This window comes from Oryctolagus cuniculus, chromosome 5 (genome assembly GCF_964237555.1).
Source record: "Oryctolagus cuniculus chromosome 5, mOryCun1.1, whole genome shotgun sequence".
Lineage (NCBI taxonomy): Eukaryota > Metazoa > Chordata > Mammalia > Lagomorpha > Leporidae > Oryctolagus > Oryctolagus cuniculus.
The window spans coordinates 85,021,367-85,047,361 of record NC_091436.1 but is presented as its reverse complement, the minus strand read 5'-3'; the positions used below and the strand labels follow the sequence as shown (position 1 = coordinate 85,047,361).

Below are 25,995 nucleotides of genomic sequence, written 5' to 3'. Positions count from 1 at the left end.
TTTAAAAAATATTCAACTTTCCCCAATTTTTAAAATAAAATGCCACATATATTGTCATAACCTCCAGCATACATTTAAATTTCTTAATTTTTAAAAGAGACTAGATGATATGCATACAAACTTTCCTATAAAAACACCATCCAGGAGAGCATTGACATGCTGTTAGACAACAGACTTAAAGCAGTGTTGTTGGAAAGCCACTACATTCTTTTGAAAAGCTCTATGGTATTCTATTATGTGCTCATAACATACATGCAGACTTCAAAAACTTTGGGAAAATGGAATTAAAAGATGTTTATTTTGATGCAAGCTTTTTTTTATAATATGCATTTTCCATGAGCATTTTGAGGACCCCTGGACATTTGCTGGACATTTGGGTTGTTTTTTGTCTTCTACCATAAAAGAATAATGTAATAATTATTGTATATACAACTGTTGTGCACCTGTATGATTATGTAAGATTTTTAAATTGAAAAGGAAATTAGTAAATCTGGGTTTTCTTTGGGAGGGGTGAGGGCAGATTAGCAGTGATGTTGCAAAAGCTCTGGGTCTGAGTAAGATGATTTTTTTAATATGTGAATTTTAACTGCCAGGTTCTCAGTTAAACTTAGAAATATATAACATTTAAAACTACTTTGTTCATAAAACTAATTACTACAATTTACAGGAAAATTACTTGCTATCTGTTTTATAAGCCTTGGAACAACTGTTCTGTTACACTAAATGTAGTTTTAGTTTGTTATTGGTGGTCTTAAAAAAAAGGAAGTCAAAACCCTTTCACACTGCCGAACAAAGTCAACTTTTCATTGTTTGCTATTCATTACAGTCTATAATGACTAACCTAAGCAGGATGTATAAATGTTAGTATATATCCTTGGGTGTGTATTCATAATAAATCAAATGTATCTTAACTCTTTGAACTACTTATTTACAGTTATACCAGAGAAGATGATTTCATGTATTATCTAGAATAATTAATGCAGATGTAAAATATTGTGCTGTAGATTATCCAGTGATATTTCTGCTGCTGGATTTATATTTTTGCTACCTCTTTGTACCCATGCTATAGTGGTTCAGTGTCTTGGGGAGGAAATAATCAGGAACTTCATATGATGGGTATTTTTATTCCAGATTGACCACTTTTTTTTAAAAAAAGATTTATTTATTTATTTGAAAGTCAGAGTTACACAGAGAAGGAGAGAGAGAGAGAGAGAGAGAGAGAGAGAAAGTCTTCCATCCGCTGGTTCACTCCCCAGTTGGCCACAACAGCCGGAGCTACGCCTATCCGAAGCCAGGAGCTTCCTCCAGATCTCCCATCTGGGTGCAGGGGCCCAGGGATTTGGGCCATGTTCCACTGCTTTCATAGGCCATAGCAGAGCTGGATTGGAAGTGGAGCAGCCGAGACTCGAACCAGCACCCATATGGGATGCTGGCTCTGCCGGCGGCGGCTTTACCCACTACGCCACAGCGCTGGCCCTTGACTTCACTTTTTTAAACAGAGTTATTTATTTGAAAGAGCAATGAGAATGAGGGAGATACACACACACCCCTTACATCTGGTGTTACTCCCTAAATGGCCCATCATTCAGGGCTTTGCCAGGCTGAAGCCAGGAACCAGGAACTCCATCTTGGTATCCTACATAGGTAGTAGGTACTTGGGCCATCTTCTGCTTCCCCGGCCTTTATTTTTTTTTTTTTTTAATTAATACTATAAAGAGAAGATTTCATATATTTCATAAGTATAATTTTTTTTTGACTGGCAGAGTTAGACAGTGAGAGAGAGAGACAAAGATCTTCCTTTTTTTTCCATTGCTTCACCCCCCCAAATGGCTGCTGCTGGCCGGCACGCTGCGCCGATCTGAAGCCAGGAGTCAGGTGCTTCCTCCTGGTCTCCCATGTAGGTGCAGGGCCCAAGCACTTGGGCCATCCTCCACTGCCTTCCTGGGCCACAGCAGAGAGCTGGACTGGAAGAGGAGCAACTGGGACTAGAACCCTGGTGTGCTGGTGCCGCAGGCGGAGAATTAGCCAAGTGAGCTGCAGTGCTGGCCTCATAAGTATAATTTTAAGAAGATAACCTTAATTCCTCTGTCCATTTCTTCCTCCCTAAATCACCCTCCTTCCTTCCTTTCTTTAATTTTTGCAAAAACATGACTTCAGTTCACTTTATAATCACAGGTTTAATGTACCACTAACTATAACATTCAACAAGTAAAAAGTAGAAAGACCACAGTTCACAGGAGTATAAACAAGGGCTAAAAACAACACTCAAATCACAAGATGTCTATTCCTTCACTATACGTTTTCTTTTTTTTTTTATTCTGTATTACATATTACAAATTCTGTATTACAAATTACTATTACATATCAGAGAAAACTTAAAAGATTTGTCGTTTTGGGACCAACTTATTTCACCATAATGGTTTCCAGTTGCAGCTATTTTGTGGCAAAAGTCAGGATTTCATTTTTTTAATTTTTTTTTTTTTTTTTTTTTTTTTTTGTATAAGAGAGTTACAGGGAGAAGAAGAGAGAGAAATGGAGAGAGATGGCTCCCCCCTCTGCTGGTCCATTGCCCAAATAGCTGCAACGGCCAGGGCTGGGCTAGGCCAAAGTCAGGAGCCAGGAGCTCCATCTGGGTCTCCCTCTTGGGTACAGGGGTCCAAGCACTTGGGTCATCCTCTGATGCTTTCCCAGGCACATCAGCAGAGAACTGGATTGGAAGTTGAGCAGCTAGGACTTGAACCTATAGGATAGTGGCACTGCAGGTGGTGGCTTAACACACTGCATCACAGCATCAGCTCCCAGGATTTCATTTTTTATTATGGCTGAGTAGTATCCCATAGTGTGTATATATATCACCATTTCTTTATCCATAGTGTTTTTATCACCATTTCTTTATGTACATTGGGGTTGATTCCATGTGTTAGCATTTGTGAACTGAGCTGCAATAAACATGGGAGTACAAACAGCTCTTTCATATGCTGATTTTGCTTCATTTGAGTAAACTCCCAGGAGTGGGATGGCTGGGTCATATGTTAGATATATTTTCAGATTTCTGAGGAATCTCCATAATGATTTTTCTGGTTTATATTCTCACTAACAGTGTATTAGGGTACTTTTTATTCACATCCTCACCAGCATTATTTTTACATTTTTGAGTGATGGCCATTTTAACTGCGGTGAGGTGAAATCTCCTTGTAGTTTTTATTTGTATTTTCGATGTGGGCTAGTGATTCTGAGCATTTTTTATGTATCTGTTGGCTATTTGTATTTCATCCTTTGAAAAGGGCACATAAAGTCCTTTGCTCATTTCTTAACTGTATTGTTTGTTTTGTAGAGTTTCTTGAGCTCTTTAGGTTTTCTTTGTCTTCATGACACAATTTTGGTAGATTGTGTCTAGAAGTCTGTTCATTTCTTCTAGATTTTTCCAGTTTGTGGCATATAGCTGTTTGTAGTAATTTTTGATGATGATTCTTATTTCTGTGGTACCTGTTGTAACATATCCTGTTTCATCTCTGATTTAATTAATTGTGTCTGCCTCCCCATGTTGCTTTTGTTAATTGGGCCAAAAAGATCATTTCATTGATCTTTTGTATATTTTTTTATTCAGTTCTGTTTATTTCTTCTCTAATTTTAATTCTTTCCTCCTACTAATTTCGGGTTTGTTTGTTTTGTTTTTCTAGATCCTTGAGCTGCATTGTTAGATCATTTATTTGATGCTTCTCCAATTTCTTGATGTAGACAATAATTGCTTTAAACTCTCCTCTTAATACTGCTTTTGCTGTATCCCCTAAGTTTTGATATATTGTGTTGTCATCTTCATCTGTATTTCTAGGAATTTTTTTGTTTCCCTTTTGATTTATTCTGTGACCCACTCTTCATTCAGGAGTGTGTTGTTCAGTCTGCATGTGTTTGCTTATTTTCTAGAGTTTTTTTTTTTTTTTTTAAGATTTATTTATTTGAAAGTCCGAGTTACACAGAGGAGAGGCAGAGAGAGAGAGAGAGAGAGATCTTTTATCTGCTCTGCTGGTTCACTCTCCAGTTGGCCACAACAGCCGGAGCTGCACCAATCTGAAGCCAGGAGCCAGGAGCTTCTTCTAGGTCCCAGGTCTTCCATTCGGGTGCAGGCGTCCAAGGAGCCATCTTCTAATTTCCCAGGCTGTAGAGAGAGCTGGATCAGAAGTGGAGCAGTGGGGACTCGAACTGGCGCCCGTATGGGATGCTGGCACTGCAGGCAGTAGCTTTACCCACTACACCACAGCCCAGCCCCTAGAGTTTCTTAAGTTGTTAATTGCTAGCTTTATTCCATTATGGTCAGAAAAGATACATGTTACTATTTAAATGTTTTTGAATTTATTGAGACTTGCTTTATGGCCTAATATATGATCTATCCTAGGGAATGTTCTACACACTGATGAAAAAAATGTGTATTCTGCAACTGTGGGAAGAAATGTTCTGTAGATATACGTTAGGTCCATTTGCTCCACAAAGCAGATTAACTCTGTTGTTTCTTTGTTGATTTTTTGCAGAGTTCAGGTGTCCATTGCTGAAAGTGGGGTGCTGAAGTCTCCCATTCTATTGTATTAGAGCCTGTGTTTCCCTTTAGATTGGTTAACATTTGTCTCTCTCTCTCTCTCTCTCTTTTTTTTTTTTAACAGGCAGAGTGGGCAGTGAGAGAGAGAGAGAGACAGAGAGAAAGGTCTTCCTTTTGCCGTTGGTTCACCCTCCAATGGCTGCTGTGGCTGGCGTGCTGCGGCTGGCACATCGCGCTGATCTGAAGCCAGGAGCCAGGTGCTTCTCCTGGTCTCCTATGGGGTGCAGGGCCCAAGCACTTGGGCCATCCTCCACTGCACTCCCGGGCCATAGCAGAGAGCTGGCCTGGAAGAGGGGCAACTGGGACAGAATCCAGCACCCCGACTGGGACTAGAACCCAGTGTGCTGGTGCCGCAGGCGGAGGATTAGTGTATTGAGCTGCGGTGCTGGCCAGATTGGTTAACATTTGTTATCAATAGTCTTGTGCCATGACATCGGGTGCATGTACATTTATTTTAGTCACATCTTCCTGTTGAATTGATCCCCTAATCATTACAAAATGTCCTTGTTTGTTTAACAGTTTTTGTCTTAAAGTCTATCTTGTCTGATATTGGGATGGCTACTCCTGCTCATTTTTGCTTTCTATTAGCATGAACTATCTTTTTCCATCCTTTCACTTTCAATTTGTGTCTTTGTTGGTGAGGTGTGTTTTCTGTAGGCAGCAAATAGATGGTTCCCTATCCTGTTATATATTGAGTTAATTACACTTAACTTTGCAGATGATAAGAAATTTATAACAAAATTTAATTGTCTTAAATTCATGAGTATTCAGCCTTTGAAAAGAATGAATTCCTGTCATCTGTAACAATCTGAAGTAGTTGGAACTGAAGAACATCATGTTAAGTGAAATAAGCAAGACACAGAAAGCTAAATGTCATGTGTTGTTCCTCATATGTAGAAGATAACAAAACTCAATCTGAATGCAAAATAGTGATTACTAGAGGCTGGGATGGTAGGTGGGGTTAACAATGGAAGTTTGGATAATGATATTTAAATCAGAGTTAGACTGAAGGAATAAGTTCTCAGTGTTACATAGCCTGGTAACTGAGTTTAGTTCACAATAACCTCTTTTTTTTTTAACTTTTATTTAATGAATATAAATTTCCAAAGTACAGAATATGGATTACAATGGCTTCCCCCCATAACGTCCCTCCTACCCGCAACCCTCCCCTTTCCCACTCCCTCTCCCCTTCCATTCACATCAAGATTCATTTTCGTTTCTCTTTATATACAGAAGATCAGTTTAGCATACATTAAGTAGAGATTTCAACAGTTTGCTCCCACACAGAAACATAAAGTGAAAAATACTGTTTGAGTACTATAGCATTAAATCTCAATGTACAGCACACTAAGGACAAAGATCCTACATGAGGAGTAAGTGCACAGTGACTCCTGTTGTTGACTTAACAAATTGACACTCTTGTTTATGGCCTCAGTAATCACCCTAGGCTCTTGTCATGAGCTGCCAAGGCTTATGGAAGCCCCCTGAGTTCACTGACTCTGATAATTTTTAGACAAGGCCATGGTCAAAGTGGAAGTTCTTTCTTCCCTTCAGAGAAAGGTACCTCCTTCTTTGATGACCCGTTCTTTCCACTGGGATCTCACTCACGGAGATCTTTCATTTAGGTTTTTTTTTTTTTCAGAGTGTCTTGGCTTTCCATGCCTGAAATACTCTCATGGGCTTTTCAGCCGAATCCGCATGCCTTAAGGGTTGATTCTGAGGCCAGAGTGTTTAGGACATCTGCCATTCTATGGGTCTGCTGTGTATCTCACTTCCCATGTTGGATCATTCTCTCCCTTTTTTATTCTATCAGCTAGTATTTGCAGATACTATTCTTGTTTATGTGATCCCTTTGGTTCTTAGTCCTATCATTATGATCAATTGTGAACAGAAATTGATCACTGGGACTAATTAGATGGCATTGGTACATGCCACCTTGATGGGATTGAATTGGAATCCCCTGGTATGTTTCTAACTCTACCGTTTGAGGTAATTCAGCTTGAGCATGTCCCGAATTGCACATCTCTTCCCTCTCTTATTCCCACTCTTATATTTAACAGTGATCACTTTTCAGTTAAGTTTCAGCACTTAAGAAGAATTGTGTATTGATTACAGTATTCAACCAAAAGTATTAAGTAGAACAAACAAAAAAAATACTAAGAGGGATAACATATCAAGTTGCTCATCAACAGTCAGGGTGAGGGCTGATCAAGTCACTGTTTCTCATAGTGTTCATTTCACTTTAACAGGTTTCCTTTTTGGTGCTCAGTTAGTTGTCACCTATCAAGGAGAACAAGTGGTATTTGTCCCTTTGGGATTGGCTTATTTCACTCAGCATAATGTTTTCCAAATTCCTAACAGGGATCACTTTTCAGTTAAAATTTAAACACCTAACAATAATTGTAGAATGGCTCGCATTCAAAAATCTACCAACAATAGATGCTGGAGAGGATGTGGGGAAAAAGGGACACTAACCCACTGTGGGTGGGAATGCAAATTGGTTAAGCCACTATGGAAGTCAGTTTGGAGATTCCTCAGGAAACTGAATATAACCCTACCATTCAACCCAGCCATCCCACTACTTGGAATTTACCCAAAGGAAATTAAATTGGCAAACAAACAAGCTGTCTGCACATTAATGTTTATTGCAGCTCAATTCACAATAGCTAAGACCTGGAACCAACCCAAATGCCCATCAACAGTAGACTGAATAAAGAAATTATGGGACATGTACTCTATAGAATACTATACAGCAGTCAAAAACAACGAAACCTGGTCATTTGCAACAACATGGAGGAATTTGGAAAACATCATGCTGAGTGAATTAAGCCAGTCCCAAAGGGACAAATATCATATGTTCTCCCTGATTGGTGACAACTGAGCACCAAAGGGGAAACTTGTTGAAATGAAATGGACACTATGAGAAACAGTGATTTGATCAGCTCTTGTCCTGACGGTTGATGTAGAATGTAATACTTTATCCATTTTAGTATTTTTTTTTGTTCTAGTACCGTTGGTTGAACTCTGTAAATAACCTCTTATATATTATATGAGAAAAAAGACAAAAGTAACATCAGTAGGTTGATATCCTGATTTGATCAGTACATAGTGTCTGTAATGTATTAAAGTGTTGCATTGTAGTCCATTAATTTGTATAATTGTTATTAAAAATAATTTTTAAAAGTTTAATGGAAGAAATAAGATACTAAAAAATGCTGCTGTGTTCCATTATAAACACAGTCCTTGGTAACCTAGCTAAGGATTTTATGCCTTCTATTAGTCTTCACCAGATGAGGAGCTGACAGAGGCTTACTTTTGACTATACATGGGTCAGAAAGAACTGGTTTCAGCCCGTTGATGAAATTTATGGGTGGGTGGGTAGTCAGTAGTAGATCTCTTTTGCAGTCAGCATGGAGTTTCAGGATTTCTTCAGGTAGCAAAGGGTTGCACACAGATTCTGTTCCAGTGATAAAAATTAATTATTAAAATAGGAAATTCAATGTGAGAAAAAAGACTATCTAAAAAAAAAGACAAAAAAGCATGTACTATACTGAGTATATATACATATATATATATATTTAAATTTATTTATTTATTTGAAAGAGTTACAGAGAGGCAGAGGAAGAGAGAGAGAGAGGTCTTCCATCCGCTGGTTCACTCCCCAGATGGCCGCAACTGCTGGAGCTGAGCTGATGTGAAGCTAGGAGCCGGGAACTTCTTCCAGGTCTCCCACACAGGTGCAGGGGCCCAAGGACTTGGGCCATCTTCCACTACATTCCCAGGCCATAGCAGAGATGTGAATCGGAAGTGGAGCATACAGTATGTGAACTGGTACTGCTGGTACTTCATGCAGCGGCTTTACCTGCTATGCCACAGTGCCAGCCCGTGTGTGTGTGTATTTTTTCTTAGTTCTCTTACCTAGCAATGTCAATTTTAAAACTAAATTTGTTTTTACAGTTTTTATATATTCTTGTTTTATTTGAAAAGTAGAATAGAGTATGAAGAGTATGAATGAGCTTCTTTCTGTAGGGTCACTCTGTAAATGCCTGCAACAACCCGGGATGTGCTGGGCCAACCTGAGGCTAGTAGCACAGAAGTCAGTCTGGGTCTTCCATGTGGGTAATGGGGACTCAAGTAATATCTGTTGCCTTCCAGGTACACAATAGGAAGAAGCTGGAATCATAGCCAGAATTCAAACAAAGGCATTCCAGTAGGGGGTTAAAACAAATTTAATAAATTTGTTTTTAACAAAAGGTGTTTATTAAGGTGCTGGTGACTTGATTTCCAAGAAAACATAGTATCAGGAAAATGAATATATGGCATCTATTTTTATTGATTCTTTTACATAGTGTATTCCAGGCTACAGTATTTTTAGAATTGATAATTTATTTTTGTCTGCTTAGTAGTAAAAGGATAGATGAATACTAATGTTTTTTGGAAGATTGATCACTCATGTACGTTTTTTAAAATAACTTTAGTGAGTAAAGCTAAATACAAAGCTTAGGAGCTGTTTTCTTAGTAACTATGTTAAGCAGGATTTAATCCAATATATACTTGTCATTTAACCCTGTTCTTTTAACTTTTTGTGTGATTAGAATTCTACTTATTCTTCCTTAAGCCTGCTAAAACTCTTGTCTACTTTCTGACATTTTTTTCTGTTGTTGAACTTTTTGTTGTCTTCTATTCTTTTGGCATCTGCAGCTTATTTCAAATATATGTAGGGTGTGTGTGTGTGTGTGTGCGCGCAACATTGCTATAACTGAAAGGTACTATGGTGAAATTTGAGCTTTTAAGTAGTTAGTATTCTGATATACTTTGGTTTCTTTAATAATTGCATTAGAGAAGGAACTAGAAAAAGATATGTAAGCTTTTCTGGCAGTGGAAAAAATAGTTCCTAAGCATTCAATAAAAAAGATATGGCTAAAAGAGACAAACCCCTGAAGATTTAATCTTGATATGCTACACTTCACTGGCTTGCCACACTGAAGGAAAACAGTACTTAGGTTGGTTGCCAGTTTGTTTTCTCAGTCTTTCTTGCTATGTGAAAGCTGAAAAATGAGGGAGAAAACCTGAGGAAGAAGAAAAGTTATAGGGAAAAAAAGAGACTACAGCAACCTTGATTATTAGTGCAGGCATAGTGGTTACAGTAGCAGTTGGATCCTGTGTTCTGACAGGGCAAAAATCAACTCCGTACTGTGGAGGGCCAGAAAAGTCATTGGTACTACTCTAAGGGATGAGGGTAAAATGGCATTGTCCATAGCTGAGGATTAGCAAAAGTCACTTCAGTAGTGACCTAGTAGGTGGAAAATCTCTCTCATCTCTCTGTTTCTGCCTTTCAAATAAATAAGTATATTTAAAGAGGATTCACCTTGAAGAATTTTATGAGAGCTAAGTGGATACTGGAGGAGGTTCATTGTTGGGGAGAGCACAAACAAATACCTATCATTAGTTCTTTAAGGGTACCACTTTGATTTTTTGTTGTTGTTGTTTGTTGTTGTTGTTTTTTTTTTTTTAATTATTTATTTGAAAGGCAGAGACAGAGAGGCAGAGGCAGAAAGAGGGAGAGAGAGGTCTTCCATCCGCTGTTCACTCCCTAGATGGCTGCAACTGCCAGAGCTGCACCAAACTGAAGCCGTGAGCCAGGAGCTTCTTCAGGGCTTCCCATGTCTATTGCTTTCCCAGTCCATAGCAGAGAGCTGGATCGGAAGTGGAGCAGCAGAGACTTGAACTGGCACCCGTATGGGATGCTGGCACTGCAGGTGGCGGCTTTACCCACTATGCCACAGTGCCAGCCCCATTTTGAAGATACATCCGTGTATAAGCATTTTAGAAGTGCACTAAAAAATAGTACAGTGAAAGTAGTATCCTGTACTTAACACCATCTGTAAGATTTATACCCATGCTATCATGTAATACTAGTGATAACTGTGATGAAGAAAAATATTAGAAGAAGTTGTCTTCTAATATATCATCTTGTTAAGATGGACCCCCATGATTCCCCTGTTTTAAGTTTTCTTCAATTTTTTTAAAATTGAAGGGAAAGCATTCTTGAAATATTCTTTCTACTCTTTGTCAGGAAAATGTATAGGATAGTTTAGATTTTTATTGAGGAGAAGTTAAAAAAAAAAACGAGTTTAAGGGGCCAATTTTTGGAAACCTAGCAAACTCCACTGTATCGTCTATCAGGAGAGTGATCTTTGGTAATTCTACCTCTTCTGATATGAGTGTAGTTCACCACCAGGCTGTGTGCATTACCTTTCAGCATATAGCCTTACCATTGTCGAGTGGAGGTGTTGAATTTGGCAACAGGAAAAGATCTGTACCTAAGAAGGATGTCTTCTGTTTCTGTGCCTTGGCCAGATTTCCTGTCTTAAGCATTTTCTTGGGGGTGGAATATTCTGCAATGAATACATGGGCACACGTAGCCAATTTGACATGATGGACTGTTGCTCCCCCCATAACTTAGGTAATTGTTTTTGTAGTTTTTAAATAAGAAAAAATTCAAGTCACACTGTTGATTATAATTTGTTAGCCAAAAAAAGAAAGAAAAGAAACCAAAAGAAAACTGAGTGTGATTATCCTGAAGTTTGAGTTGAAATAGAACTATCTCACCCATTAAGTATTATGATCTTCAAGAAGATACTGAGAATTGCATTTAGGACCGTTTTGTTAAGTACTTCTTTGGGGCCATTGATGCTTATTAAACACTGTTGATGCTTATATTAAACATTGTTTTATTTTTATTTTCAGGAAATAAGTAAGCTGATTTATAATTGTGAAATATGAGCTGGATTAGCCAGTTCCTTCTGAGCAAAAATAAAAAGTTATGAGTATGCATAATCAATGTGCAGTCAAGTAGTAAATGATATACATTACACATAAAGCTTGCATTTGTTGGGATTAGATTACTCAGATTTCTTACAGAATTTTACAGATATATTAAGTTGTAATATATCATACTACTGCTGTCTTTCATAAGCACTGAATGTATTTGCAAATAATATTTATCTAAATCACTAATTGCTAACCCTGGTAACTTCCTTAACTACCAAAACCCTTTTCTACTTTTCAATGAAAATTTAATTTTTAAAAACCTTAAAATATGAAATATTTTAATATTTAATACTTTAATATTTATATTTATAAAATAAGGGTGAACTTGATGCTTTATGGTTACAGTGGCAGACAGTTAATTTTTTTTTAAGATTTATTTATTTATTTGAAAGTCAGAGTTACACAGAAAGAGGAGAGGCAGAGAGAGAGAGGTCTTCCATCCAATGGTTCACTCCCCAGTTGGCCGCAACAGCTGGAGCTGCGCCAAACTGAAGCCAGGAGCTTCTTCTGGGTCTACCATGCAGGTGCAGGGGCCCAAGGACTTGGGCCATCTTCTACGGTTTTCCCAGGCCGTAGCAGAGAGCTGGATCGGGAGGCACCCATATGAGATGCCAGTGCTTCAGGCCAGGATGTTAACCTGCTGTGCCAAAGCGCCGGTCCTGACAGTTAATTTTTTATAGGTGATATCAACAATCCTTTTTTCCTGCTGTCTCATTCTTCATATATTTAAAAATTCTTGGAGCTCTGAACAGAGGTTAATGGTGTAAACCTGGTTGTCATATTTTTCCAAATAGAAATTTTCACGTGGGAATGCATCACTCTGTGTTTAGCAAATCTACAATTAGTTGGTAAGTTTTTAAAGTGTGTGCTAAATTACATTAATGGCCTTAAAACAATATAGTTGTCCTGTGTGTGAAGGAATCTTATTAAAAGAATGTTGTTTTATTTTCTTCCCTATCAACCTTCCCTCTACCTCTTTTATTTTCCAAGAGAAACTGGTAGTCTGGGTAGATTCAAGACGTCTCTAAGTGAAAATGTCTTTGGGAGCCCCAAAGAACTGATGAAATTAAGTGTACCATCACTGGTATATGCTGTTCAGAACAACATGGCCTTCCTAGCCCTTAGCAATCTAGATGCAGCAGTATACCAGGTAAGTGGAACTAATGAGAATAAAAGCACAGAATCTTTAAAAAAAAAAAGCATTTCTATAGTACAAAGATTTTTATTAACTCTTTTATTAATTCTGTTATCAGAAATAATATATTTGTTTCAGAGACTAATTCTAGTCATTTTTAAAAAGTTATAGAAAATGAATTTTATGAAAAAACTATGCATAGACTTAGAATTTTTTGCATCAAAATCATTATCTTTTGATTCCATTTCCCATGAACATTCTGAAGTACGCTTGTATTAAATGAGTTTATTAACTTACTGTTTGTTTCTAGGTGACCTATCAGTTGAAGATTCCCTGTACTGCATTATGTACTGTTTTAATGTTAAATAGGACACTCAGCAAATTACAGTGGATTTCAGTTTTTATGCTTTGTGGTGGAGTCACACTTGTACAGTGGAAACCAGCCCAAGCTACAAAAGTTGTGGTAAGAAATAAACCAAAACAGGAAACTTCCTATTTTATATATTTCAAATAGTCACACTGATACAAATGCAGCATGATTGTATTTCTTGGATTTAAAATAATCTTTGCATATTATAGATCAACTCTTTTCCTTTAGAATGTTACTAAGGATGGTAATAGTTGCTTTCGGTTTCTTAGAGAATGTGTAAAATGTATTGGGGATAGCAGGTATCTTAAATGTAATGTATTATATTCCTTTTGTTTCATGGATGTGAAAATCGCAGTCCAAGGAGGTGACTGTCCAAAGAGATAACATTAATAGCTACCTTGTGACTAGCACTGTGCCTGTTTCCATACAGTGTGTATTTCAGAATGTTGGGGCTCTTTATACCTCAGAAACACTGGGAAAGGTTTCTTCCATTGACTTTTCATCTTCTCCCTCAACTCAGTCTTTTACTCTTTGGCACATATTTCTACTGTCGATGAAGAGGATGACAAGGGAGGAATGTTCTCATAATTGATAAAACAGGACAAAAATGACCTTTACTTCTTTAAGTTTTGAAGAGTGAATGTTAGGGTACATACCCAATCAGTTATTTCCCCCAAAAGAATTAGGAAATGTAGCTGTAGTGAATGACTTTCTTAAGGTCAGCAGTTTCTCTGCTCAATCACTCTTCAACGTTTAGCAAATGGACTGGTTTTTTTTAGGAATAGAAGACAGCTGGGAATGTATGGAGTGCCTGTGAAAACTGGAATTCTGTATATTTTTAGCAGTTACTCTCCAGCTTGGTGGAGAGGTACTTGTTTTGTTTTCAGAAAATGAGTTTTAGATTAATATTTATTGCCTTCAGATGATACAGAAGATCATTTTCTTGATGACATTTCAAAATATTTACCAAATATATAGGGTACATTTAACTCAGTTGTAGACTTTCAGATAATTTCTTTGGAAAATAAGACACCTAACAGTTAAATATGGGGTCTGGTGTTTGGCACAGTAGTTAGGATGCTGTTAGGGATCCCCATTTCCCATGATGGAGTGCCTGGTTTGAGTCCCTAACACTTTTCTTCCAACTCAGCTTTCTGCTAATGAGCACTCTGGGAGGCAGCAGTGTCCCTGTCATCCACAAGGGAGAACCAGATTGTGAGTTCTGGCTCCTGACATTAGTCTGGCCCAGCCTTAGCTGTTGTGTGCATTTGAGGATTGAATCAGCATGGAAGATGTCTGTCTCCCTCTGTTTCAAATACAGGTGAAAAAATTTTTTTAGAAGTTAACTGTGACCTTTAAGTGATACCTATGCCATTAGAAACCATGTTACATCTGCTTCATATAGGTAGTATATGTGGAAAGCTTAGTGGGGAGCTGTAGGAAGCATATCCTACTTTTGGAAATTACTTCTAGAAAATTCTCGTGTTTTAAACAGGATATAGCTTCTTGTCACTACCTGTTGTCATTCTTTGTTCTTGTTAGAATAATTCAAATCCTTACTAACTCCATATAAATGTTTGAGTACAGTTTTTTTTTTCTTTTTTCTTTTTTTTTTTTTTTTTTTGACAGAGTGGACAGTGAGAGAGAGAGACAGAGAGAAAGGTCTTCCTTTGCCGTTGGTTCACCCTCCAATGGCCGCTGCGGCCAGCGCGCTGCGGCCGGCGCACCGCGCTGATGCGATGGCAGGAGCCAGGAGCCAGGTGCTTTTCCTGGTCTCCCATGGGGTGCAGGGCCCAAGCACCTGGGCCATCCTCCACTGCACTCCCTGGCCACAGCAGAGAGCTGGCCTGGAAGAGGGGCAACCGGGACAGAATCTGGCGCCCCAACCGGGACTAGAACCTGGTGTGCCGGCGCCGCTAGGCGGAGGATTAGCCTAGTGAGCTGCGGCGCCAGCCCTGAGTAATCCTTGCTCCCCTATCCTGACCTCCATTTAAACAATCTCCCCCTACCCCCACCTTTGGAAAAAAAAATTATCTATTTGAAAGGCAGAGTTAGAGAGGTAGAGACAGAGGTCTTCCATCTGCTGATTGATTCCCCAGATGGCCACAATGACCAGGGCTGGGCTAGGCTGAAGCCAGGAGCTTCTTTCAGGTCTCCCATGTAGGTGCAGGGGCCCAAGGATTTGGGCCATCTTCCTTGTGCTTTCCCAGGCGCATTAGCAGGGAGCTGGATAGGAAGTGGAGCACCCATGTGGGACGCTGGTGCTGTAGGCTTGGGCTTTAACCTGCTGAGCCACGGTGCCAGACCCTAAACAATCCTTTTTCTATAATATAGTTCTCAACAGAGCCTTCCTGATACTGCTTCCTGCCCAACATTTCCTTATATTTTTCTTCTAGAAAACTGTCTTTCAGTATGTCCTAAACCTTTGTCCTATCAGACCTTGCCTGAGTTGTGTAAGGTAGTTTGATACTTAGCATCTTTATTTGGGGAAGTGAGGTATCCACTTTATAATTGGTTATACACAACCACATGTAGCTGTTTCATATAGAGTTTATCTCAAATGTATCTTGTGTAGTGGGCTTATTCTGAACCAAAAGATAGGATGTGTCTATATACTTACAGCTTATCTAGTTAGCTTTGAGTTATTGTTCAGCCCCTTGAATTCTCTTCGTTAGCTTTCCTTTGCATATTATGTCTTCTAGAGTTAAAGAATGTTTTGAGTCTTCACTGAAAATTTTAGAACAGGATCAGAGTTTGTGGCTGTGTGTTTTAGACCTTTTCTGATTTTTTTTAACCAAGCCTTTGATCTCTCATGGCTTTTATGAGTCAGGAACTGAGGATACTTCAGCTCAGTGGTTCTGGCCTAAGATCTCTTAAAAGGTTGCCTTCAAGACATTGGCTATGGGCTATAGTCAACTGAAGTTCTTACTAGGGTTGGAGGATTTGTTTCTAAGGTGGCTTGTTCACATGGCTGGCAAGGAGGTGCTGGTGGTTGTTCTAGCTTGATTTTGTTCTATTAATTAGCATTTTTTCTGTATGAGTATTCATTGTACTGTTATCCTCACTAATTTTGGCTACAAAAATATTGTGCAGTTCTGTCAAATTTCTTCATAAACATGGTCTCTGGAATTCCCTTCCTCACTGAATACTAGGAATCTTTCAGTAAGGAGATCTGGTATGTCTCAGTCTTCGGGAAGCCACATTATTTTCCATTAATTACCATTAACGTTTTTAAGTGCTTCCAGTCATCTGTTAAGTGTGTTCTAACATTGTAATCAACAGAACAGTAACAGCTATAATTACTTAATACTAGTATTATTCTAAGTGCTTTACATAAACTAACCAACTCTTCTTAGTAGAGACCTTTTGATTAATTTAGCTAGATTGTCTTGATAGCAAAGTAGAGGTCTTGGACATTAGTTCCCCTTAATTTATTTAAAAATCATTATTCACAGGGAAATTGGAGACTAGATTTGGGCAGCTCTTTTTCTTGCCATCTAAGAGTATATTATCCAGCTAAAGAAACGTAGTCTTTTCTTCCTGAATAAGCATACTTTTAAAAGCCTCCTTTAAGGATTTAAAGTATTTTTTTTGGAAATCTCCACTTAACTTAGTTTTCCATTTCTTGGTGTTATTCTCCTGGTTACATTTCTCTTGCTGATCTGCACTTCAGTTCTTTCACTGCTGTAAAGTTGGAATTCAGAGATGAGATCTTATTTGATCATGTGGATTTCTTTATGTACTCTGCTTTACTCTTCACCAGAACCTCCTTATCACTCTTGACTTGCTTTCTCACTAGCTAGGGAATTCAAACTTGAAGTTTTATATTGTTGATTTTGATTTATTGACACTTGGAGCACATCTCTTTGGTCTGTTGTATTTAGCTTGGCTCATGCTAAGATGAAATGCTTCCTTTCTTCCAAAGCTTCCATTGTGGCCATTTCATACTCTAGCAGTTTTTTATCAGTTATGTCCAGAGAAGCGGTTTCTGTTACTGTTTTTCCTAACTGTAGAGAGAGTAGACTGGTGGGAAAGCAGGTCAAGAATTGTCAGGCTTGCTGTTTTTAGCAGTTTTAGCTTCCTAGCAAATGTTGGGATAACTGAATGCTCATTCTAGGATTCCTTCTTCTCCTATCTATTGCCAGTCTTGTAATTCATGTTAGGAAAGTATCTGTGTTAATCAACTGTAGTTTATAGCAGTGGTTCTTGAACTTTAGTGTATATCACAATCAAATTAGAAGGGTTGGTTAAAGCAAACTCCCAGGCTCATCTCCACAGTTTATGACTCAGGAAGTCTGGGGTAAGGCCTGACAATTTTCACTTCTAACATTTTGTTCCCAGGTGATAATGCTGCTGCTGGCTCAGGGACCATAGTTTGAGAACCACTGGTCTCTAATGGCTTCTGTTTCTCCTTTAATCTTCATGTAAACACTTAGACTCAACTTTTCTCTCTCAGGTACTTACCATAAAGTACTCTCCTTACATCAGGCGTATATATTTTAAACAAAGTGTATGTTTCCTTGTCATATTAAGTCATGTATTGCAACCCTCTAGTATCAGGGATGGTATTGAGCAGTATTTCTCTCTCAAGAAAGGTAGTGAAAACTCCTGAGGCATTAGCTTATGGAAAACAGAAAAAAAAAGTTGAAATACAATAGATTGGGATGCCATATACAAGCAGCTCTTACCACTTGTCTCATAGTATATTTACTTTTCAACTTCTCTTATATGTAAAACTGTTTAAACCAGAAATATGAATCATATTCATTCATTATATGAAAATAACAGTTTATCTGGTACCTAAAACTGGGAATCTAAAGGCCAGCAATTCATCTTTTGAATGATAAGGGATAAATAAGTTGTTATTATACCATTTCCAGGGTCGATGCTATAAAGCCTTGAATTAGACTGGTTGTGGAAAACAAAATTATGCAGACTGACTTTGCAAAAGTATGCCAAGAGTATTTACTTGTATTAGGAATCAGGAGGGATACATGTCATATTAAGCATATAATATGGCTATGACTTGAGGGACAGACACATTTTAACTGAAATCAAGTACTTTGATAAATTTCTGGGCTGGTCTTTGTGTTTTGTTTGGCCCTATCTATTGTATGGAATAGTTAACTCTAATATGGAGCATAGTTTTAGTAGAACTATAACTTTTTTTGTGTGTATCTCTACTCATGGATGAATTTTATGTATTACTTACTAAAGTAACTTAAATATTAATATTTCAGGTGGAACAGAATCCATTATTAGGATTTGGTGCAATAGCTATTGCTGTATTATGCTCAGGATTTGCAGGTAAATCATAAAAGTATCATTTTATTCTGTTAGTTTTTTTTTTTTTAAATTATTTATTTGAAAGTCAGAGTTGCACAGAGAGAGGAGGAGAGGCAGAGAAAGAAAGTTCTTTCATCCACTAGTTCACTCCCCAATTGGCTGCAATGGCCAGAGCTGCGCCGATCCAAAGGAAGGAGCCAGGAGCTTCTTTTGGGTCTTCCCATGTGGGTGCAAGGGCCCAAGGACTTGGGTCATCTTCTGCTGCTATCCCAGGCCATAGCAGAAAGCTGGATCGGAAGAGGAGCAGCCGGGACTAGAACCGGCACCCATATGGGATGCCAGTACTTCAGGCCAGGGATTTAACCTGCAGCGCCACAGTGCTGGCCCCAGGACTCTTTGACTAGGAAAGTAAGCTGAATATGGAAGTAAAATATTGCTTATAAATAAGATGTTTATAAGGAGAAAATCTAAACTTAGGAATATACTTAATTAATGAGTATCATGCTAACATCTTATTCTTAGGACCCACAAATTAGGTACAAAATTTGAGTCACCTTAGAAATAAAATGTTTGATTTTTAGTAGTATTTTTGAAAAATTAAATGTTGATATTTAAGACTGTTTTAGTTTAGCTTCTCTATGATCAATTGAGGAAACTGAAGGTAGTTTAATATCCCTTTATTCTTGGGAGTAACAAAGCACTGGGTTTTGGTTTTCCCAGATGTAAAGTCAAAGGTGGAAATAAGAATTACTGTTTTATGTTTATTCCCATTTTTTGGATCCTTCGAACATATATTCATTAAAAGAATCTTATTTTAAATTAGACTTTTCAATTGCTAAGACTGTAACAGGATAATTATAGTTAAAATTGTAATGTCATTGTTAAACATGCACTCATTTGAGTATAAAATTTATAAGACTGGAATGTAATTGTTTGAGCATATGGAGCTTCATGTACTCTATTGGAGTATCTGAAAAAAAAAAAAATGTATCTTCAACCCCAGAAAAATTTATTATTTGATTAGGAAATTCCTGGTCATTCTGAAACTGTATATGCACTTGGCTTCTAGGAACCTGCTTTAAAGGAAAATGGCTTCATTTACAAATGCTATTTAAATTTGATTTTGATTGTATTTTCTGAAAAAATTCCAAATGGTGATTATATGGTTATTGTACAAACTGAGGAGTATTACTAACTAGGCAGATAATAGTGATATTTTCAGCTGACCAAAGTAGTCTCATTTTCTCCTAAAGAGTAAAAAGAGCTTTTGTGATCTTTCTTACTGTTACAATAGAGAAAATATTTTAAATAATTTAACAGGCCCCTGTTAAATATAGTTTATAAAGTTCCCTTAATTATTAATATGTATGCTCTGTAAAAATGCAGTTAGGTAATATTAAGTATATCATGTTTCACAATCTATATAATGAATACACATTTAATTAACAAGTATTTTTACTCCTCAAATCATATGCTTTATGTATATGTATGGTTATAAAAAAGACATTTTTATATAACATTTATGTATAAAAAGACATTATAAATCAATTCATAATGTCTTTAATATTTTATGTCTAATTTTCTTCTTTCAGGAGTATATTTTGAAAAAGTTTTAAAGAGTTCAGACACATCCCTTTGGGTTAGAAATATTCAAATGTATCTGTCAGGGATTGTTGTGACATTAGTTGGCGTGTACTTGTCAGATGGAGCTGAAATTAAAGAAAAAGGATTTTTCTATGGTTACACACATTATGTCTGGTTTGTCATCTGTAAGTATCCATGAATTAAAGGTTCTGTATAGATGCTTTTTGTTCAAGCTAGGTGTCTACTTCAAGCCTTTTATAGCATTTTGAAATTATTCCTTTCATACTGTGAGTACTAGTTTGAAAAACTAATTTTGGCTTTATTGACTTACTTTTGTGGCATAGATATCCCAAAGCAATTTTGACTTCTAATCAAAAGTGTCTAATGTGTTAGCAATAAATGTGTACAATTTAGTAGAACACATAACTCTTGGGGCATCTGAGAAACAATGTTATCTAGGAACTACTATTCACTTTTAGTACAAACTCTGATGATTGCTTCTAAGGGAAATAGAGTATTTTCCTTTTCCTAGGTATATTAGGATGGCATCTTTGGGGATGTGTTAAGATTTTCTTTCTGTCTTCCAGTTCTGGCAAGTGTTGGAGGCCTTTACACTTCTGTGGTGGTCAAGTACACAGACAACATCATGAAAGGCTTCTCTGCTGCAGCAGCCATTGTGCTTTCTACCATCGCGTCAGTGACCCTGTTTGGATTACAGATAAGTATGTCCTGTTTTTTTATTAAGCTGTTAACGTAGAAGAGCATCTCGCTTCCACAGTTCATTTCTTTTCTTAAAAATGGCACGTAGCCATAGTATTTCTAGGAATGCCTAGTTTTGTTAAAATAATTTATCCTTTAAGTTCAACAGTTCACAGTTGTATGAAGTGGGTAAGAAATAGTTTAATAGATCCCAGAGAATAAGCTGATAACTGCTGATTCTATGTGAAACTGAGGGCTACTCAGTTATCAGAGAGAGCAGTTTTGGGACTGGATTAAGATGGCGGAACAGGAAGGGGACTTATGCTCTAGTCTAGAAAGATAGTTTAAAAAAAGTGGAAAGAGTGCAGTCTTGGTGCCAGTGCTGTGGCGAAGTGGGTAGAGCTGCCGCCTGTAGTGCCAGCATCCCATACGGGTGCTAGTTCGAGTCCCGGCTGCCCCGCTTCTGATCCAGCTCTCTGCTATAGTCTGGGTAAGCAGTGGAAGATGGCCTGGGTTCTTGGGCCCTTGTACTTCCGTGGGAGACCTGGAAGAGGCTCCTGGCTTTGGATCGGCACAGCTCTGGCTGTTGCAGCCAATTGGGGAACAAGCCAGCAGATGGAAGACCTCTCTCTCTGTCTCTCCTTCTTTGTGTAACTCTGTCTTTCAAATAAATAAATCTTCAAAAAAAAAAAAAAAAAAAAAAAAGGAGTGCAGTCTCAGGGAAGAATTAAGAAAACAGCAGAGGAAAAGCTACACAAAATAGAGGAACACAGTGGATCTATGTTGGTATGTTATTATAGACTAAGTATGAGGAAAATCAAATATCTACATTAAATGAAAGGAAAAAATCTGGCCTATATTTATATTGCATTTTAAAATTGGCATCTGTTACATATACAAGCAGACTTTATTTATTTAAAAGGCAGTTACAGAAAGAGAGGAAGAGCTCTTCCATCTACTGGTTCATTCCCCAGATGGCCTCAATGGCCAGGACAAAGCCAGGAGCCAGAAGCTTCTTCCACTCTCTCATGGTTGTGCTAGGTGCCCAATTCCTTGGGCCTCCTTCCCTGATTTTCCTAGGCGATTAGCAGGGAGCTGGATAGGAAGTGGAGCCATCAGGACTCCAACTAGAACCCATATGGGATGCTGGGGCTGAGAGGCAACAGGTTATCCTGCTGTCTCACAGTGCAGCTGCCAGCCCTATAGTAATTTTTAAAAAAGATATCTTAAAAAGATTTATTTATGTATTTGAAAGCCAGAATGAAAGAGGGAAAAATATTATACATCTACTGGTTCATCTCCCAAATTGGCTACAACAGCCAGATCTGGTACAGGATGATGCCAGGAATCAGAACTGCATCCTGGTGTCCGACATAGATGGCAAGCACCCAGGCACTTGGGCCATCTTCTGCTGCCTTCCCAGGTACATTAGCAGGAAGCTGGAGTGGAAGAAGTAGTTTGGGACTAGAACTAGCACTCCAAAATGGGGTGTCAGTGGCTTAACCCCATGGTGCTACAACGGCCTTGTCTTTAGGGTTTTCCATATTTAGAACTGTGTCATCTTCAATTTGATTTGATTTCAGAATTCTCCTTTTGTTGTACTCCTTAGAGTTTAATGTGTCATAGTGACAATCTTTTCATGACTATTTGGGCTTCTATGGATCTACTGTATTTTAATGTATTTTTCTTTAAATAGGTTTTCAGTATCATTATTCATCTCTTTTTCAGAGATCCCCATAATTCTAAACTTTTTTTCATGATGGTCTTAGAATTTTTTTTTCCTCTGTCTGGCTTGGATATTTCATTAAGACCTGTTTTCAAGTCCACATATTCTTTCTTCTGTTTGACCCAGCCTCTTGTTGAAGTTTTCAGCTGTGTTCATTAAACAGTTACTGACTTCATTTCCAAGATCTCTGTCTTTGCTGAGTTTCTCATTTATACCATGCATTATTTTCCTAATTTTATTAAGCTGTCTTCTGTTGTGTCTCTTGCAGCACTGCTATAATCATTATTATTTTTTTTGAGAAGTAGAGTTAGACAGTGAGCGGAAGGTCTTCCTTCCATTGGTTCACCCCCCCCAGATGGTTGCCATAGCCAGCACTGTGCCAGTCCAAAACCAGGAGCCAGGTGATTCCTTCTGGTCTCCCATGCAGGTGCAGGGGCCCAAGTACTTGGGCCATCCTCTGCTACCTTCCTGGGCCACAACAGAGAGCTGGACTGGAAGAGGAGCAACCAGGACTAGAACCTGGTGCCCATGTGGGATGCCGGCGCCAAAGGCAGAGGATTAACCAAGTGAGCCATGGCACTGGCCCCTATAATCATTATTTTGAATTCTCTCGCTGAGGCTAGGTGAGGTCGGTGAAGGCAATGCTTTGGCTTCCCAGGCTGAGACGAAGATATGGTGCTCTGTATCTCAAAGTCACTGGGCCCCTGCATAGCCTCGGGGATGCATGCTAGGCCCACACAAGGTTCACAGTGATATGGGCTAAAAGTAGTCCATCCCAGTAGGATGTAAGTCTCAGCCGGGTGTCCAGGCAGATGCAGAGGCTCTGTCTGCAGTGAGTAGCTGGAGGATAGGGGCCTTTAGACTATCTGATACTGGGGCTTACCACAGCAGGTCTGGCACTGAGCTTCATCCCAGAGCCCTGAACTCACCTCACCTTCCTGCTCTACTGTACAAAGTTGGGAGTTTTGCTCCACTCTCTATTGGATGTTGGGGGAGGTCCCTAGGCTGCCTTGCTAGGTAGGGTCTGAAAGCTCAGTCAGCAGGTTCTGACTTGGTTGTAGGTTTAAGATCTATGTTCTGGACTTAATTCCTCTTTCCTCCATTCTGGGGAAGGGGCAACAGGCAGCTCCTTCCTTCTTCATTGTGACTTACCTCTTTATACTAAATCTAGGCTCTGTGGTCTTTCACTTCACTTTCTGAGCTCTTGAAAAGGTGGCTTGGTGGGTAAATTGCCATTCAAATTGGTCTCTTTGAGAAGATACTCAGCTTCCATTTTGCTCTACTTTCTAGATGCTTCTCTTAAATTGTAGTTCTGATTCATCCTTATGTTCAGTCCTTAGGCCTCCAGTCCTGAGGAGTATTTGGTAATAGCATATACAGTGTTTTTGATCAATGTTCTGTCTTACTGATGGTCAATTACAATGTCTTAGCAACCTTTCAAATAACTATTTAAAAGTAAGGAAGATACCTCTCTCCTGTTTCTGAAGGCAAAGCTAGGCTTTTTTATTTATTTTTATTTTTTGACAGGCAGAGTTAGTGAGAGAGAAAGGTCTTCCTTCCATTGGTTCACTCCCCTAATGGCTGCTACGGTTGGCGCGCTTTGCTGATCTGAAGCCAGGAGCCAGGTGCTTCTCCTGGTCTCCCATGTGGGTGCAGGGCCCAAGCACTTGGGCCATCCTCCACTGCACTCCCGGGCCACAGCAGAGAGCTGGACTGGAAGAGAAGCAACTGGGACTAGAACCCAGGGTGCCAGCGCTGCAGGCGGAGGATTAGCCAAGTGAGCCACAGCTAGGCTTTTTGAGTTATTAGAAAACTTAAATCATAGTTTGATGTCATTTCTCTGCATGCCATTTTTTAAAGCTGTTAAGATTACATTATTGTAATCCATATAGAATATGGTTATATGGTTCCATTTTTAATATAGTTTTGATATTACCATTTAAATGTGACTTGTCAGGTTTGAACAATTGTAATTCGGTTTCTTGATTAAGACGAAAAAGAGGTAAGAGAAAAGGCTAACACGAAACATTTTTTTTTAAATGGGGAATCACCACTTTATCTCCTATTCTGAAGTTCTTACTGTTTTGAGTAACTGGTCACCTAATTCTGAATTTTGCTCTTGTATTCTAAACACATCCCACTGTATTTCCTTTTATGTTTATAGAATTCTTTTGAATGTGTATGTTTTATGTAGAAGTCACTGCGCTTTTGTTAATTAGTCAGAAACTGGCAAACTGGTGTTCTAGAGAAGTGTAGTCATAATCAGTGTTCATCAGTCCCTTCATTTTACCTTTTCTTCTTTTGCTAGAATGGATGAGCATTTCATCCTTACCACCCTGTGTATTTCCCTTATGATGTGACAGTAAAAACTCATGAATAAAATGTCAGAATTTCCAAATGATTGTTGTTACAGAGTATAAAAGGCAAATGTGTGTATGTGTGTTCTTTCTTTTCAGCACTTACTTTTACTCTGGGCACCATTCTTGTATGTGTTTCCATCTATTTGTATGGACTACCCAGACAAGACACTACATCAATCCAACAAGGAGAAACAGCTTCAAAAGAAAGAATCATTGGTGTGTGAATTGAGCCTGAAGAAAGATGACTAAACTGTTTGCATTATACTAGAGCCTTAAGTCAATCCCAGAAGGAAGCTTAAACAAATAAAAACAACAAAATCAACCACATGGCATAAGAATCAAGAAACAAGCTGTCACAGGGAATTGCTAATACAGAGATTTAATCTGGGCCAAATGGGGTCAAGTTGTATTTTAAAATGAAGGAATTTTATTGTATATATATGATGTACATAAAAATATGGAGATGACACGGTATTTAAGAAAATCATGTGAGGCTACAATATTCAAATAACTAGGTTTGGGACAATGTTTAAAGGTTGAAGTGCCAAAGCCATTTCTGTACTAACTGTTCCCTTTTTCAGGTACCAGGGGAGAAGGACAACCCCTCAAAGTTCTCCAAAATTCAGAGTGAATTTGTCCTAGCAGCAGTAAAGCCCTAACTCTTTTTTTATAAGAAAAAGGCAAAAACAAGACAGGTAGTTCAGAAACAAACAGAATGTGTAACTCCTCAAGTGGAATCTATTTCATAGCTCAGACAATGATCTCTGGGTGGCGACTGGGTACTCCTTTAATCCTATATTTGTGCCATTCATTGTCTGGTTCCTGTTTCTTTGCCGTTAGAAGATACACTTTTTTTCAAAAAAAATTTCTAATGTCACTTTTGTACTTTTTTTTTTATAAAGTAATGTTAATTGTTGGACTCTCAAATAATTTGTGTGATTGCAGTGTTTTTAAAAATATTTCTATAATGTCAATGGAAAATTCAGCAATAAAATTAATTTATTTGTATTTAGTCTGTTTAATCACTTTTTATATGGTAATAGACCAGTAAGTCAGTGCAAAAACATAACTTAAACCATAATATTTTCTTTGGTTGCAAGTACCACTTAAAATCAACTCTGCCAAGCTGTAACCAAAAGATGGAATTTAGATCACAATTAAGGGCACTAGTTTGGGGCTGGCACTGTGGCACAGCGGGTTAACACCCCAGCCTGAAGCACTGGCATCCCATATGGGCGATGGTTTGAGACTCAGCTGCTCCACTTCCAATCCAGCTGTCTGCTATGGCCTGGGAAAGCAGTAGAAGATGGCCCAAGTCCTTGGGCCCTTGCACCCGCATGGGAGACCTGGAAGAAGCTCCTGGCTCCTGCTTTCGGATCAGCGTAGCTCCGGCCATTGTGGCCAACTGGG

The 25,995-nt window shown here is 38.4% G+C and overlaps 2 protein-coding genes across 4 annotated transcripts in view; one reads left to right on the top strand and one right to left on the bottom strand.

Annotated features, from left to right (window-relative positions):
- SLC35A1 (solute carrier family 35 member A1) overlaps positions 1-25,593 on the top strand; it is a 45,591-nt gene extending 19,998 nt beyond the window's left edge. For all 3 annotated transcript variants that reach the window (XM_002714566.5, XM_070073803.1, XM_070073802.1), the window contains 6 exons: positions 12,416-12,575; positions 12,871-13,023; positions 18,171-18,237; positions 19,809-19,985; positions 20,388-20,522; positions 24,682-25,593. In XM_002714566.5, the coding sequence (XP_002714612.1) occupies positions 12,416-12,575; positions 12,871-13,023; positions 18,171-18,237; positions 19,809-19,985; positions 20,388-20,522; positions 24,682-24,809 (820 nt within the window). In that variant the 3' untranslated portion in view covers positions 24,810-25,593. The remainder of the gene's footprint in view (positions 1-12,415; positions 12,576-12,870; positions 13,024-18,170; positions 18,238-19,808; positions 19,986-20,387; positions 20,523-24,681) is intronic.
- The window catches only part of RARS2 (arginyl-tRNA synthetase 2, mitochondrial), an 88,985-nt gene continuing 66,538 nt past the window's right edge, over positions 3,549-25,995 (bottom strand). The window contains exons 21-22 of the mRNA XM_070073798.1: positions 7,627-8,048; positions 3,549-5,655 (exon numbers count right to left, since the gene is read on the bottom strand). Coding sequence (XP_069929899.1) covers positions 8,010-8,048 — 39 coding nt within the window. The 3' untranslated portion in view covers positions 3,549-5,655; positions 7,627-8,009. The remainder of the gene's footprint in view (positions 5,656-7,626; positions 8,049-25,995) is intronic.